At 45.8% G+C, this 16,210-nt stretch overlaps 1 protein-coding gene across 2 annotated transcripts in view; it reads left to right on the forward strand.

Annotated features, from left to right (window-relative positions):
* The first annotated feature begins 15,135 nt into the window (after window positions 1–15,135).
* Window positions 15,136–16,210, forward strand: part of PPARGC1B (PPARG coactivator 1 beta) — a 127,716-nt gene continuing 126,641 nt past the window's right edge. For both annotated transcript variants that reach the window (XM_049874049.1, XM_049874050.1), the window contains exon 1: window positions 15,136–15,250. In XM_049874049.1, coding sequence (XP_049730006.1) covers window positions 15,173–15,250 — 78 coding nt within the window. In that variant the 5' untranslated portion in view covers window positions 15,136–15,172. The remainder of the gene's footprint in view (window positions 15,251–16,210) is intronic.

Consider the following 16,210-nt stretch of genomic DNA (forward strand, 5'->3'; position numbering starts at 1 on the left):
GAAATACGATTTTTCCCCCATCCAAGTTAATGGTCTCTTATTAAGAAACCCTGGTTGTGGAGGTTTATATAAAATTTCTTGACTCCTGGATTCAAAGGTAAGTATGTAATCTGGTCTTGGCTAGTCAGAGCTGGGATTGGCTTAGCGGTGGTCATTTGAGCAAAATTGATGCAATCAGAATGGATCCTAGACCTTTGCTGGATAACTGGGAGAGTTCCTTGTAATGAACTTGCTAAGGGGATTGGGTATAGACCTGGAATGTACCACCTTGCCATCAGCAGGACAGAACCTGCCTCAGAGTGAAGCCAAGACGGAAGAAAGCAGAGCTGAGAAATGAATAGCCATACCTTCCTGACAACATTGTTTGAAGGCCTGGATGTAGCCATGCCTGAAGTCATTTCTCCCTTTAATATTAATTATGTAAGCCAATACATTATCTGTTAAAGTCAGTTTGAATAGTGTTTTCTGTTCATTGCAACCAAAGGAGTTATGACTGATATAATCCCACAAAACTTAGTGGAATGCTTGGGACAGAGTAGGTGCTCATGAACAAATGAGTTTTTATGAATGAACAGTGTAGCAACATGGTTAATGTTATTCACTGAACTCATATATATCCAAACCTGATTTGCTTGTGTACTAAAAGATGAAGGATATCAAAAAGTTAAATCCTATGACCTAGCAAATGCTACTCCTATGTATATATATGTATACTGCAAAGAATTAAAAGCAGAGACTCGGATACTTGTACACCAGTGTTCATTGCAGCACTATTCACAGTAGCAGAAAGGTAGAAGCAACCCAGTGTCCATCAGCAGATGAATGAGTAAACAAAATGTGCTATATGCATACAATGGGATACTACTCAGTCATAATGAGAAGTGACATTCTGGTATATGCTGTGACATAGATGAAGCTTGAAAACACTATGCTGAGTGAAATAAGTCAGACACAGAAGGACAATGATGGTATGATCCCACTTACATGAAACATCTAGAAGAGACAAATACATAGAAAAAGAAAGTGGATTAGTGGTTACCCGGTGCTGGGTGAAAAGGAGAATGGAGAATTATTGCTTAACGAGTATAGAGTTTCTGTTTGGGGTGATGAAAAAGTTCTGGAAATAAATAGTGGTGATGGTTGCACAACAGTGTGAATATAATTCATGTCACTGAATTATGTGCTTACAAATGGTTCAAATGGCAAATTTTTATGTTATATCTATTTTACCACAATAAAAAAAACTACAAAAGAAGGAGAGGCAGAAAAGGAAAGCAGTCACTGGCCATGGTACTAGGGAAAGATGTTTCTGACAAATTTTGAATGGTCAAAATAGCAATGAAGTCTTTCATAGAAAAGATAAAACTATCCTATTTCTTTCCCTGGAAGCAGAGTATACAAAAAGAGAGAGAGAGAGAGAAGAAGGATATTCTCAAAGTAAGCGCTCAATAGGCTTTTGTTGGTTGAATGAAGAAAAGAACTCATCCTTTGTCACTACTTTCTTAATAAGCTGGGCCCAGCTTTGCATATTCTCCGGAAATGGAACCACGACCATATAACCACCTGGAGAACACAAGTCTAGAATCATGTTAGACCAATAGTTATAAATCAAGTTTGTGGCACACTCAGACTGCAGAATGCTAGGCAGTAATTTAAAGGAGTAAGGTCAATCTACAGGTACTGATATGGGAAGACCTCTAAGACACGCTAAGACGAAAATTACACAACGGTAAATACAGTGAGATCCCATTTCTGCAAAGCAAGCAAAGAAATAAACTAAACAAAAAATCCTTTCAAACAAACCTTTGAATTTCTCTATTAACGTAAATGAGTGTGTAAATCAAAGAAAACATTCCTAAGGGCTACTCCTAAAACACTAACAGAGGGTTAGGAGAGAGAGTGGTACTGAGTGGGGGTGGTCACAGAAACTTGGCCTTTCTGTGTATTGTTTCAATTTTTTATGCAATGATAAACCAATTATGTATTACTTGCTTAATTTTTTAAATAAAACAAACTTGACAGAAGGATTTATTGGAATATTCCCTTTCAACCTGATTTTTCATGAGGTGTCCATTGGGATTTTCAGGGAAGTTAAAGACAGCAGGCCTGTGCCCGTGATTCTGTGCCCATGATGCCCTGCTGTGCCCAAGAGGCCTTGCTCATGATGCCACGTGTATCTGCTGTGCCTATGATGCTGTACCCAGGATGCTTTGCTGTAGCCATGATGCTGTGCCCGTGGTGCTGTGCTGTCCTTATGACGCCATGCCTATAATGCTGTGCTATGCTCTCTAAACCTGGCCATGGCTGTGATGCTGTGCTCCTTACCTAGAGCTCTGCAGTTCTCCTGGCTGCTCCAGGAGCCGAGGAGGTTCCTCTCCATATAAAATGCTCCTAGGGTGGCCTACTGACCTGGATTCTCCTCTCAGCATTCTGACTCCAACCTCTTCTGCTGCCAAACTACACATTGCCCAGATGACTTCTCCCGCAAACGGAAGAGGGAATCAGAGCATCTCACAGTCAGGGCAGAGGCCCTGGGGGAGACTCCCATAGTGGCAGGTTTGGGACTGCAGATCCAGTGCAAGCCTGTGATTGTACAGCCTGGGAATCTGAGCCTCAGAGTGGAGATTTGTCCAAACTGTGAGTTCAGTGCCAGAGTGGGACTCCAAAATGACTCTCTGTTCAGTGCGTATTTTAGTGATGGCTCCCAAAAGTTCCACCATAGCTAATCCTTTATGTGGAGGTCTTGGGTCTCCAGAATGTCTCCTTTCCAATGCACATCTGTTACTTAAATAACACATTTATCACCTAGCAACATAGTTTATCAGGGGAGCTGGTTTTTATTACAGAAAGCAAATATGTTACATTTTATTTTATTGATTGGAAAAAGAATACAGTAACATGAATGAATATATTAAAAGAAATTATTTCTGTCCTCCTAATTCCATTTCCTTGTATTCCTTATGTCACTCTAAAATGCATACGCTGCATACGCATTTGTGCATACGGCTGTGATCATTTTATATACTTTTTCACTTAATGTTATACATGTTTTCCTATGCTGCCATACAGCTTATACAGTTTTCTACCTCCTGCAGACTATTTCATCAACTCAATAAACCATTATTTACATAATGACACCCTTCTTGTTTTTATATTAAAAAATATTTCAATCACACAGAAAAGCACAGTGAGCAGTATACCAAACATCTGGATAGCCACTACACAGACTTAACAAATATTGGGATGTTTTAAAAATAGTTCCTTGATATCTCTTTATAAAGAAATACAATGTTACAGGCGCATTTGGGACCTTTTTCCATAGTACTCTAATCCCCATAGGACGGGCTACATAATTTGTGGGGCCCAGTGCCAAAGGAAAATATGTGGCCTCTGGTTCAAAAATCATTAAGAGTTTCAAATGGCAAGAGCAGATCATTATACCAACCACACAGATGTTCTTCTGAGCACAATGCCCTGTTTGACTGGACAGCTTGCTACCTATAAAGCCGACCCTGGGTCCCCCTTTCCTCTGAGTTTCCTAAAATTGATCTGTCTTTGCTGACCCATGTTTATGATTTTACTTCATAGACATGTCTTAACCAACATTATAGAACGCTATCTTCAGGTTTCAAAATATCACATAAACAGTATCATATAGTATGTCTCCTTAGGCTGCTTGCTTGGCTCACTAAATGTTTCTGAGATTTATCTGTGTGCGTTCATGTAGACGTTATTCATTTCACTATTGTCTCATATTCCATTGTGTGATCTTAGCATGGTTTATTTTTTTCCTCTCACTTTTTTTTTTATTGTACTTTAGACGAAGGTTTACAGAACAAACTAGCTTCTCACTAAATAGTACATATATTGTTTTATGACATTGGTTAACAACCCCATGACATGTCAGTACTTTCCCTTCTTGACCTTGGGTTCCTTATTACCAGCTTTCCTGTCCCCTCCTGCCTTCTAGTCCTTGCCTCTGGGCTGGGGTGCCCATTTAATTTGGTTTTGTTTTATGGGCCTATCTAATCTTTGGCTAAAGGGTGAACCTCAGGAGTGACTTCATTACTGAGTTAAAAGGGTGTCTGGGAGCCACACTCTTGGGGTTTCTCTAATCTCTGTCAGGCCAGTAAGTCTGGTCTTTTTTTTTTGAGTTAGAACTCTGTTCTACATTTTTCTCCAGTTCTGTCTGGGACTTTCTATTGTGATTCCTGTCAGAGCAGTCAGTGGTGGTAGCTGGGCACCATCTAATTGTACCGGACTCAGTCTGGTGGAGGATGTGGTAGTTGTGGTCTATTACTCCTTTAGACTAATCTTTCCCTTATGTCTTTAGTTTTCTTCATTATTCCTTGCTCCTGATGGGATGAGACTGGTGGAGTATCTCAGATGGCCGCTCACAGGCTTTTAAGACCCCAGACACTACTCACCAAAGTATATATAGAACATTTTCTTTATAGACTGTTACGCCATTTGAGCTAGATGTTCCCTAAAACCATGGTCCCCATAGCCCTCAGCCTAGTAATTCAGTCCCTAAGGGAGTTTGGATTTGTCCATGGAGCTTCCATGACCTTACCCTAAACAAGTTCTGCTGGCTTTCCCAGTATTGTGTCTGTCTTACCCTTCATCAAATTTACCACTTACCTGTTGTCTGTTTAGTGTTTTTCCACCTCCACCCCTCTCTTCCCTCGAAATCATCAAAGATTGTTTCTTTTTGTGTGTAAAACTTTTCATGAGTTTTTATAGTAGTGGTCTCATACAATATTTGTCCTTTTGTGATTGAATTATTTCACTCAGCATAATGCCCTCCAGATTCATCCACGTTGTGAGATGTTTTGTAGATTCATCATTGTTCTTTATCATCACGTAGTATTCCACTGGGTGGTGTATGTACCACACAGTTTGTTTACCCATTCATCTCTTGATGGGCATCTAGGTTGTTACCACCATGGTTTATTTTTGCCTTATATACTTACCATAATGAATGACACTGTCGTGAACCTCCTTGGCCACTGTTTTCTGTGCACGTGTGTAGCTTTCTGCATTACCTATAACTAGGTGTGGAACTGAGCTGCTCTGTCTTACTAATACTGAGGTTATCTCCTATTTTTTGCTTGACACACATTTGCTCCTCCTGCAGTTCTTCACTTGGATGTTCCACAGTCATCTCAAAACTCCCTCCAAGGACTTCTCCCCAAGTCATCTTTTCTCTAGACCCCCCTATCCACTGAAACCAGAAACTGGATATCTTGACCCTTCCTTTTTACCCCCCACCCCTCTTCTTACCCATCACCAAAGCCTGTTGATACCCACTCTAAATATGGCTTTAATTCATCCTCTCCTCCTTATTCCTCTTGTTACTGCCACTGTCTTGGCTCAGGACCCTCATCGCTCCCCTGGCTCTTCTTTCAGCTCCTAACTGGTCCGTCCCTCACTCCAGCCCCCAGCCCCTCAAATTTCTCCATGGAAAAACTTGTTACATCCTACAAATTGCCTATCAACTAGTCTCTCCCTGCATATTGTGGGGATTAGAGCTGGGAGTTATGTGAGAGCAAAGATTATATCGTGGTCACAATGTGTAGGCCTGTAATACAGGGCCTGGCACTCAGCAGATTCTTAAAAAAGTTTTTTGACTCAAAGTATGTATCAACATCATGCCTTGGTTTGCCAATCTTTTGAATCAGACCCTTGGGATAAATTCTCGGGAACATTACTGATGACTTAGGATAATGAACGTAGTGCTCAAAGCCCTGTGTAAACTGAACTTAATCTACAGAAAACTCGAGTTCAAGTAGGACTGATAAGATGACCCTCACCAAGAAGTGATTTTCCCAAGGTCTCAAAGCCAGTAAGTGTCAGAGTCTAAAGGGCAACAGGTACTTGGGAATTCTTTCCCTCTGTTTGTCTTATTTGATGGGGATACTAAATTAAGATATTGCCCCTTTATGTTAGAAGACCATCTATTTCAATATTTCTGTTCTGGTATATATATATTTAATAAACTGCTAGAATTTACCCCACATCTCTGGGCCTTTGTTTCTCCGTCTATCAAATGGGCATAAAGAGGGCCCTGTGTCTCAGATCTTCTGCTCTGTGGGCAGGTGAAGAAAAAGCACATGTTTTCACCCCATCCCTGCTTCATTATTCCCATGCTTGGTTCACAGTCATTTAGGTGCCTGGGGAAGGGGCAAAGAAGACCAGCACTTGCAAAACTGACAAACAGTAGTATCTGACTTAAAAAAAAAAAAAAAAAGCCCATTGTCATCAAGTCAATTCCAACTCATATCGACCCTATATGACAGAGTAGAACTGCCCTGTAGGGTTTCCAAGGAGCGGCTGCTGGATTTCAACTGCTGACCTTTTGGTTAATGGCTGAACTCTTAACCGCTGTGCCCCAGGGCTCCATATAGTTGACTTAATAGCTGCTTAATACCCCTCACCTGGTGATTCAGAAGGCTTTAATCATTTGTAGCATATGAAAGAGAAAGTGATTTGCTAAAGGTATCCCCAAATGTAGTGTTGGTGAGTTCACAGGTTAACTCTACAGGAAGAAGGGGGCATTGCTCAACACAAAGACATGTCTTGCTTAAAATGGATTTTCAAGTGCAAAAGTCCTCTTGCCCAACTCTGAGACACACAAATGGCACCATCTACATGATGCCTTTCCAAAGGATCAGTCATGAGAAGAAGTTCACCCTGTGGGTGCCACCTGCCCACTCCACACAAAATCTGGAGTCCTGGCTCTGCCTCCGAAGGTTGTATGACCGCGGGCTGCATTCTTCTACCTGTACAATGAAGCTGGTGGATGTATTTGCTCTCCACTGCCCCTCCACAGTTCTAAAGTTCTCTCATTCAGTGGAAGGTGGAGATGGCTTTCAGAATTAGCAATGCAAAGCAGGTACCTTTTAGTATCTCTTGGCCCAGGTTCCTGCCTGCTGGACTGAAGCTGGGGAACAGGTGAATGTCTGGCTCCCTGGCTTGGGTCACAGAATCACAGAGTTGTGGGTGGCTGGCAGGAAACCTCAGTGATTATCAGGACCTGTGTCCTACCTCTTGTTATGCTGAATATGGGCAGGGATGGCAGCTCTTTGGTTCACTGATTTATCCGTGGCACCTTGTGCAGTGCCTGGCACGTAGTAAACCAAACACCAACTCCATTGCTGTCAAGTTGATTATGACCCATAGTGACCCTATAGGATAGAGTAGAACTGCCCCATAGGGTTTCCAAGGAGTATCTAGTGGATTCGAACTGCCGACCTTTTGGTTAGCAGCTGTAACTCTTAACCACTACACCACCAGGGTTTCTGGCACATAGTAGGTGGTCATTAAACACCTGTTGAATGAAGAGTGGATAGTGTCCTGGAGGAGCCTATTAAATGCAGATTCCTGGGCCCACCCTGTTGTCGCTGTTAGTTTCTGTTGATTCTGACTCTTGGAGACCCCATGCGTACACAGTAGAAATGCATAAGGTTTCCATAAGGTTTTCAAGGCTATGACCTTTCGGAAGCAGATTGCCATGCCTTTCTTCCAAGGCACCTATGGGTGGGTTTGAACTGTCAATCTTTTGTCTGGTACTGGAGTGCTTAACTGTTTGTGCCACTAAACCAAAAAACCAAACCCATTGCCATCAAGTCGATTCCAACTTACAGCCATCCTACAGGACAGAATAGAACTGCCCCATATGGTTGCCAAGGCTATAATCTTTCAGGAAGCAGGTTGCCACATCTTTTTCTCACAGAGCGGCTGGTTGGTTCAAACTGCCAGCCTTTTGGTTAGCAGCCAAGTGCTTAACCACTATACCACCAGGGCACATTTTTGTGCCACTAAAAACAAAAACCCATTGCTGTTGAGTCAATTCTGACTCATAACAACACTATAGGACAGAGTAAAACTGCCCCATAGGGTTTCCAAGGAATGACTGGTGATTTCGAACTGCTTACCTTTTTTTGTTAGCAGCTAAACTCTTAACCACTACACCACCAGGGCTCCTTTGTGCCACTAGACATACTGAATCAGTGTCTCTGATTGCCAGGGCCCAGTGGACCGAATGCCCTCCAGTGTTGGTGCAGCGCAGCTAGAGTAACTGAATAAAGCAGTCTCCTATTTTCAGAAGGGAGAAAACGCTGATGTTTTTACTTCTGGGCATTTGTCGGTAGTGGCTAAAAGATTCAAGTCAAATAGGTTCATTTTGTTGTAGCCATTTCTGTGGAGCCCGGAGGAGCTCTGGGCTTCAAACTGGGTATGTGCAAGGCTCATTGCGCTCTTGGGAAAGGCAAGGCCGGTAAAAAGGCAGAGAAGTTAGGAAACCGGCCACATGAAGTCCAAGTTTGGCATTATTATTGCCCTTCACTTGGAAGTTATAAAATGAGAAATGTGCCGCTGTTTCAGCTTGCCTGGAGTGGTTTGCTGGTGTGAGGTTTTTCTCAGTCTTTTAAGCAACTGCTGCTTGAATCATGCAGACTTACATACCCCACAGACCTGGGTTCAAATCTCAACTTGGTCTTGGGCTAACCACTTTAGCCCTTGTTAAGCTTTAGTTTCCTCAGTCATAAAATGGACATAATAACCCTGACTATTTGGGGTTGTTGAAAAGATTAGGGATGATAGAAGCTCTGTTATCTGGCACATGCTCAATACATGAGAGCTGCTAAAATCTGGCTGATACCTATAGACTGTCACAATACCTGGTCTGGAGGGGTCCGTAGAGGCCCGTCAGCCTAACTCTTTCATTTTACAAGTCCGGAGAAATAGCCTCAGAGAGGGCAAGCAAATTACGTATGATTTTTTGAGAAGGAATCCAGGGCTTTTAATCTCCATGAAAAACTTCAAATTCCTCATGGACTAGAGAGGCTGAGACTGGGGGTGGCTCTTGAAGGAATTCTGGGGACAAGATGCATTTGAAAAGAAAGCTAGATATCTCAGGTGAGACATTTTCTTGAGGGCTCCTTGCCAGCCAGAGGCCAGTTCTAAGGACACTAAGATGTGAAAGAGTCCCGAAGGCTGGACAATTTGTAACTTTTCTATCAACACTGGGATTTTAGAGACAAAAGGCTTTGGAGCCAAGGTCAGAGTTCTCTCTCTGAAGGGAAGAAGGAAGTTGAAGCAAGAGCTATTGAGACTTCCCTGGTGAGACCTTGTCTGGTACTGCAGTTCTGCAAGCCATGGCTAGAGCTGTCTGGCCTCGGGGACCCTCCAAATCCCACCTCTGGGCTATAAGGGGCATAAAAGTCAGTCAAGGGCCAGGCTGGATCTGGCAGGGATACATCTGGCTATAGGAAACACCTCTGAAAACTGTTCCACACAGGGCCTGGACTCTGGTATTCAGGGACAGCGCAAAAAGCTCAGGAGAGCTGAGAGCTCATCTTTAAAGATGGTGGTGATAATGTTAGCGATGATGATAGTGATGATGGATAACCTTTACTGAGCACTTCGTATCTGCCATGCACACAGCCAAGTGATTACATGCATTGTTTCATTTAATCCTCACGAGAACCCTGTGTGGAGCAGTACCATTGTTATCTCCATTTTACAGATGAGGAATCTAAGATCAGAGAGGTTAAGTAAATGACCAAGGACACACAGCTAATTAGCACCAGGATTCAAATCCAGATTTATTGAACTCCAGAGTAAACCAAAGCACTGGAGGGAAAGAAAGTAACATTGGCCAGTGCCTCCAAAAGATATATATTTTATCCCCATTTTTATAGATAAGTGTTACAGATTGAATTGTGTCCCCCAAAAACATGTGTTGTAAATCCTAGCCTTTATGCCTGTGGTATTTCTGTTATAGCAGAACTAGATAACTAAGACAATTTGGTACCAGAAAAGCGGGGTGCTACCCTAACAGATACCTACAATGTGGAGGCAGTTTTGGAAATGGGTAATGGGTAGAGGCTACAGAAGTTTTAAGATGCCTAGTAGTAAAAGCCTAGACTGCCTTGAAGAGACTGTTGCCAGAATTATAGATCTCAAAGGCAATTCTGGTGAGGGCTCAGAAGGCAGTGAGGAAAGCTATGAACAAAGTCTGTTTTATCTTAGAGAATACATATGGCGACAGCAACAGAATGTGGCTAGAAATGTGGACGTTAAATGCGCTTCTGGTGAGGCTTTAAAAGAAAATGACGAACACGTGATTGGACACTGGAGGAAGGGCAATGCTTTTTATGCAGTGACAAAGAACTTGCCTGAATTATGTTCAAACGTTTGGTGAAAGGTAGAATTTAAAAGCGAAGAACTTGGATATCTGGCTGAGGAGATTTCTAAGCCACTTATAGAAAATGTGAGAGAAAAGAGATGGACTTAAAATGAACTGAGAAAAATGAAAATAGAACTTAAAGATTTGGAAAATTCTGTTGTATGAATTAAGGGTACATATCCTAGAATGTTCACCAAAGACATGGCTACACAATCTTTTGTGTTAAAGAGATTAAGTCTGTGACTGATGGATCTAACCAACTACCACAGCAGAAAACCCCAGCAGCTTAGACTGAAGGTGGCAGAGAAAGAACAAAAGGAAAGAATGCTGTCTGCCTCTTGGAATTCTACAGGCAGGAAATAGGTCAAAGGAGCTACATCTGTTGTCCTCCAGTAAAAGGAAAGGACCTTCCCTGTAGCAGCTTGGAGATCAGCAGAACTGTTGGAAGGAGCACGGGGAGCAGGGCCTTCTTGGACTCAAACGGTGGGGCCACGGTGTCCTGGATGTCAAAGAGTGGGGCCACAGCTTCCTAGGTTTCAAAGAGTCAGATCTTCGTTAACTTGGTTCTGGAGTGTGTGGCTGCTGTTAAGGTGTGCCGGGGGGATGGGTCTGCAGCCCATGGGGCAGAAGAACAGGGCCTGTTGGGGCCAAAGGGGTGGGGTCGCTACTCAGAAGGACTAGGAGAATGGGGCCACCCAAAGCCGAAGGAGCAAAGTTGCTGTCCCAGTGGGCCTGGAAGGTGGGGCGGAAGTCCAGGCCTGAAGGGTCTCCACCCAGAATCCAGAGAGGGTGTTCAATACCCAGAATCTGGAGAACAGAAGATTATTTTCAAGCCTTGAGAGCTAATGCAATTTGTTCTGCTGGGTTTTGGACTTGCTTGGTGCTCATTATCCATTCTTTTCCTCCAATTTCTCCCATTTGAAATGGAAATGTCTACCTTGTACCTGTTCCTCCATTGTCCTTTGGAAACAGACAACTCATAGTCTAGATTTCACAGGTTCACAAAGAGGAATTTTGCCCAAGGGTGGACTATGCCTAAAGTCTTACCCATATTTGATTCAGATGATTCAGAAAATGAGATTTTAGACTTAAAGTTGATTTAAGATTTTGGGGACGATGCGATGGGGTGAATGTGTTTTGCATGTGGCAAGGACATGAATTTTGGGGCGCCAAAGGGTAGAATGTTATGGATTGAATTGTGTCCTCCCAAAATGTGTGTTGTAAATGAGACTAAAGGGGCACACCCACCCAGGAGCAAGGACTAGAAGGCAGGAGGGAACCAGAAAGCTGGCAATAGAGAACCCAAAGTTGAGAAGGGAGAGTATAGACATGTCATGGGGTTGTTAACCAATGTCATAAAACAATATGTGTACTAACTGTTTAATGAGAAACGAGTTTGTTCTGTAAACCTCATCTAAAAAAAAAAAAATTTTTTTTGTAGTATAAAATAATTTTTTAAAATGTGTGTATTAATGGGTTGTCTTTCTTGTGTTAATAAGGTAAGAAGATGAGTGTAGAGTGTATCTTGAGTCCATCTCTTTTGAGATATAAAAAGAGATTAAATAAGGGAGCAGAGATGGGGTAGGATAGATCTCAAGACACATGGAGACCTCCAAGGAATCAGGAAACAGAAGCTGAAAGGCAAGGACCTTCCCCTATAGCTGATAGAGAAGCCTTCCTCTAGAGCCGGTACCCCGAATTTGGACTTCTAGCCTCCTAAACTGTGAGAAAATAAATTTCTGTTAAAGCCTTCCACTTGTGGTATTTCTGTTATAGCAGCACTGGATAACTAAGATAAAACATCAGAGCAGAGAGGGGAGGAACTTAGTGTTTTCCCCATGAGGTCAGGCACTGTGCCAACCACATTATATATTTTATCTTGGTCATCATAATATCCCTGTGAAGTAAGTGATTTTATGATCCTCATTTGTGTGGATGAGGAAACCAAGGTTTCAGAGACAATGACTTGCCGGGATTTGAAACGAGGCAGTCTGATTCCAGGGTCCATGCTCTTAATTTCTTGAGTTGCCCAGAATGAGATGTGAAAGGGGCTGGACTCCCAGTCTAGTGCTCCAAGGCTAGATGTGGGCTCTCGGCTGGAATGCATTGTTCCTTAAAAGTGTGCTGGCCTAGGCCCAAGGAGTGAAATCACACCCTGCGGTTCTGGGAACCTCAGCCTGGAGGACGAGGAAGCTCTTGCTCTGGTGTTCAAGTCTGAGCAGGTGTGCTGCGGACTCTCCCTCTATTTCCTTGTCTGGTGGGAGGGAACCCACGCAGGGTGGGTGAGGTTGGGCAGCCATTCTGAATGCAGGGCGGGAGGAGGGCAGGAGGCAGACATGTCCAATAAAATAGGCCTAAACCTTCCCGCCTTCTGCCTTTATCCAGGTAGTGCCCTCATCTCCTGCCTGTCAAATCGCAGGTGTGATGCTGAGAGTTCAAGGTTGGAGTCAGGAGACCTGAGTTCTAGTTCTGGCTCAGGCACTCACTTGATGTGCCCCCTTGACTCTGGCCAGTCAGTTTCCCTATCTGTATAATGTGTGTGTTATGGAGGTGGTGGAGGGGGGATCGCAATCCTCCAGGTTTTCAGTTAACACATTATTTATTAAGCATCTATTATGTGCAAGAGAGGAGCCCAGTGGCTAAGAGCTTGGCTGCTAACCAAAACATCAGCAGTTCGAATCCACCAGCCACTCCTTGGAAACCCTATGGGGCAGTTCTGCTCTGTCCTGTAAGGTCGCTATGAGTCAGAATCAACTCAATGGCAAACGGTTTGGTATATGCCAGAGAAGGGGCCCTGGCGGTATAGTGGCTAAGTGCTGGGCTGCTAAACGAAAGGTTGATGATTCAAATCAACCAGCCACTCCTTGGGAGAAAGACGTGGCAATCTGCTTCTGTAAAGATTTATAGCCTTGGAAATCCTACGGGAAGCTCTACTCCGTTCTATCGGGTCACTAGGAGTTGGAATTGACTCGATGGCAACAGGTTGTTTTTTTTTTTTTTTAATGTGCCAGAGAAGTCCCTGCATGGCATAAATGGTTACGCACACGGCTACTAGCCGAAAGGTTGGCCATTTGGAAGGCAGGCCTGGCTATCTGCTTTCAAAAGGTCACAGCCTTGAAAACCCTATGGAGCAGTTCTAGTCTGCACACATGGGGTCCCCATGAGTTGGAACTGACTCCATGTGCAACTAACAAGATCAACATGCCAGGCACTGGAGATAAAAAAAAAAAAAAAAAAAGGCAACAAATAAAACAACCAAACCTGTTGCCATCGAGTAGATCCTGACTCATACCCTATAGGACAGAGTAGAACTGTCCCACAGGGTTTCCAAGGCTGTAATCTTTACAGAAGCAGACTGTCACATCTTTCTCCTGCAGAGTGGTTAATGTGTTCTAACTGAAGACCTTTTGGTTAGCAGCCGAGTGCTAAACCACTGCACCACCAGGGCTCCTCACCAGAGTGCAAAAGCAGACTCAGGCTGTGTTTTCATGCGGCTTAGATATCACTTTGAGGACTAAGGTGTGCCTGACCCAAGCCATGGTATTTTTAATTGCCTCATATGCATGCAAAAGCTGGACAATGAATAAGGAAGACCAAAGAATTGTTGCCTTTGAATTATGGTGTTGGCAAAGAATATTGCATATACCATGGACTGCCAGAAGAACAAACAACCTGTCTTGGAAGAACTACAGCCAGAATGCTTCTTAGAAGTGAGGGTGGCAAGACTTCATCTCATGTACTTTGGATATGTTATCGAGATGGACAAGTCCCTGGAGAAGGACATCAGGCTTGGTAAAGGGTCAGCGAAGAAGAGGAAGACCCTTAATGAGAGGGACTGACACAGTGGCTGCAACAATGGGCTCAAATATAGCGACGACTGAGAGGATGGTGGGCAGGACCAGGCAGTGTTGCTTACGTTCTGTTGTACCTTGGGTCACTAAGACTCGCTGGCAACTAACAACAACAGAGTATAGTTGGAAGAGAGACAAGGATCATATCATTACTGACACAAATGTAATTGCAACTAAAACCAGAGTTTTAAAGGAAAGGCGCTAAGAGCTAAGGGAGCCCATGACGGAGGGAGGAGTGGAAGGTTAGCAATCTGAGCAGGGGGAATGCTTAAGGATGGGGTCACTAGGTGAACGGTGCTAGGGTGGAGCTGTGGGAGAATACTCCATGTGCAGAGGCCTGTTGTGAGAGGGTTCATCTGAAGAACTGGGAGAAGACCAGGGGCCCTGGGGAGGCCTTTAGGGTTAGGCCATTTCCAGGCATTGTGAGCCATGGTAAGAGAAGTTATTGAAGATTTTTTTTTTTTTTTCTGGGTGGTGGAGGTGGCTGAGGGGGCTGCCAGAGAGAGAGAGAGATTGAGAATTGATCAGGTTTAACAGAATATGGGTCAATGCATCCTTCAAAGCACAGATAAAAATGACACCTCCTTCTCTAAGCCTTCCCTGATTTCTCCCACGTTTGCCCTGTGCTATTGCTCCCTCCTTCTCTGATCTTCCAGCCTGGCTAAAGAAACTCAAGCTTTCCAGGTAGTCAGTCCTGGGCCTCAGTTTCCCCAGCTGTACAGAAGCAGGTTGTCTCGAAGGACCCGCCCAGCGCCAACGCAACGTGATTCGCTCTGGCAGGAGCGGGGGGCTGCCCGCATTGCTGCGCAGGAATAGGGCTGCTAGCTGGGACACTGCCACTGGACTGCTGGCGCTTTCCCCGGGGCTGGGGGCTGGGGGCTGCGGGCGCGGGTCGCGGTCCTCCTGGCTGCGCAAGAGCGTGGGTGCGCGACCCCCCACTCTGGCAGGCGCGCGAGGCCCCGCCCCCGCAGCCAGCGGCCCTGCGGCAGCCCAGGGCAGGAGCTCCGCCCTCCACCTCCTGCCGCCTCTTTCTCTCCTCCCCCCTCCCTCGCTCTCTCGCTCGCTCCCTCCCCCCCCTCCCGGCCGGCTCGGCACTGACTCCGCCGCACGCTGCAGCCGCGGCTGGAAGATGGCGGGGAACGACTGCGGCGCGCTGCTGGACGAAGAGCTCTCCTCCTTCTTCCTCAACTATCTCGCAGACACACAGGTACGGCAGGCCGGGGCCCAGGAAGGGGGTCCTGAGCTGCGGGGGCTGCCGCCGTAAACACGGAGGCGGGGATGCAGAGGTGGGCGCACTGGGGGATCGGAGGTTCCAGGCTGCAGAGCCCCCCTTCCAAGAGCCCTGCGATGCGCTCCGATACGGGGGCAGGGTCCTGTGGGGGTCCCCCTGAGCTTGCCGAAGCGCTGGGGGCGCTATAGTCATTGGGGGAGGGTCTAGCTTTGGCCGCTTGGAGTCCGCCCCCCCGCGGGCAGACTAGGGGTACCGCGCTTCCTTGGGGGAATGGAGCCGCGCCAAGATGTGGGGGACCCTAGGGCTGGCGTTAGGCGCTGGAGGCGCGCCCTTAGCGCCCGGCACTTGCTACCGTAGTTTCACGTGGACTTGTGGCTCCGGCACGGATGCCTTCCCCAGTCTCCGGAGCCCCCTCGTCCTCTAGCCTGGGGTTTCCTGAGTGCTGCTGCTGGCCCCCCGCGGCTCCCCAGCGGCGCCCGCAGCGCGGAGTTTCCTGCCAGTTGCCGACTGTAGGCAAGGGGTCTGCGGGGCACGTGGACATGCGGGCGGGTATAGCGCCTTCCTGGTTTCGATACTCAGCGGAGCCCCAGGGGGGAAAGCACGGCAGGATGGGGACAAGAGGACTGTCTGGGGGCGCCTAAGTCCCCCTGGTGCGCGCGGCCCTGGTTCTGCAGGGGGAAGGGAAAGCAAGGCGGCGTCCCGGGCTCCGGCTGCGCCTGGGAGCCCCACCAACGACACGCGCGTGACAGGAGAGAGTGCTCTGGTGTGCCGGGGAGGGCCAGGGAAGCTGGTGGCTTGGAGACAAGGGGGTGCTGCTGTAGCAGCCGCCGAAAATGCCTGCACAAGGCGGGGGTGAGCCTCCCACCCTTCCCCCATTATTCCCACCCCATGCCTGTTGCAAGCGTAAAGTTTGGCCCCAGAGTTAGGGCTTTTTCT

Source organism: Elephas maximus, chromosome 2 (genome assembly GCF_024166365.1).
Source record: "Elephas maximus indicus isolate mEleMax1 chromosome 2, mEleMax1 primary haplotype, whole genome shotgun sequence".
Lineage (NCBI taxonomy): Eukaryota > Metazoa > Chordata > Mammalia > Proboscidea > Elephantidae > Elephas > Elephas maximus.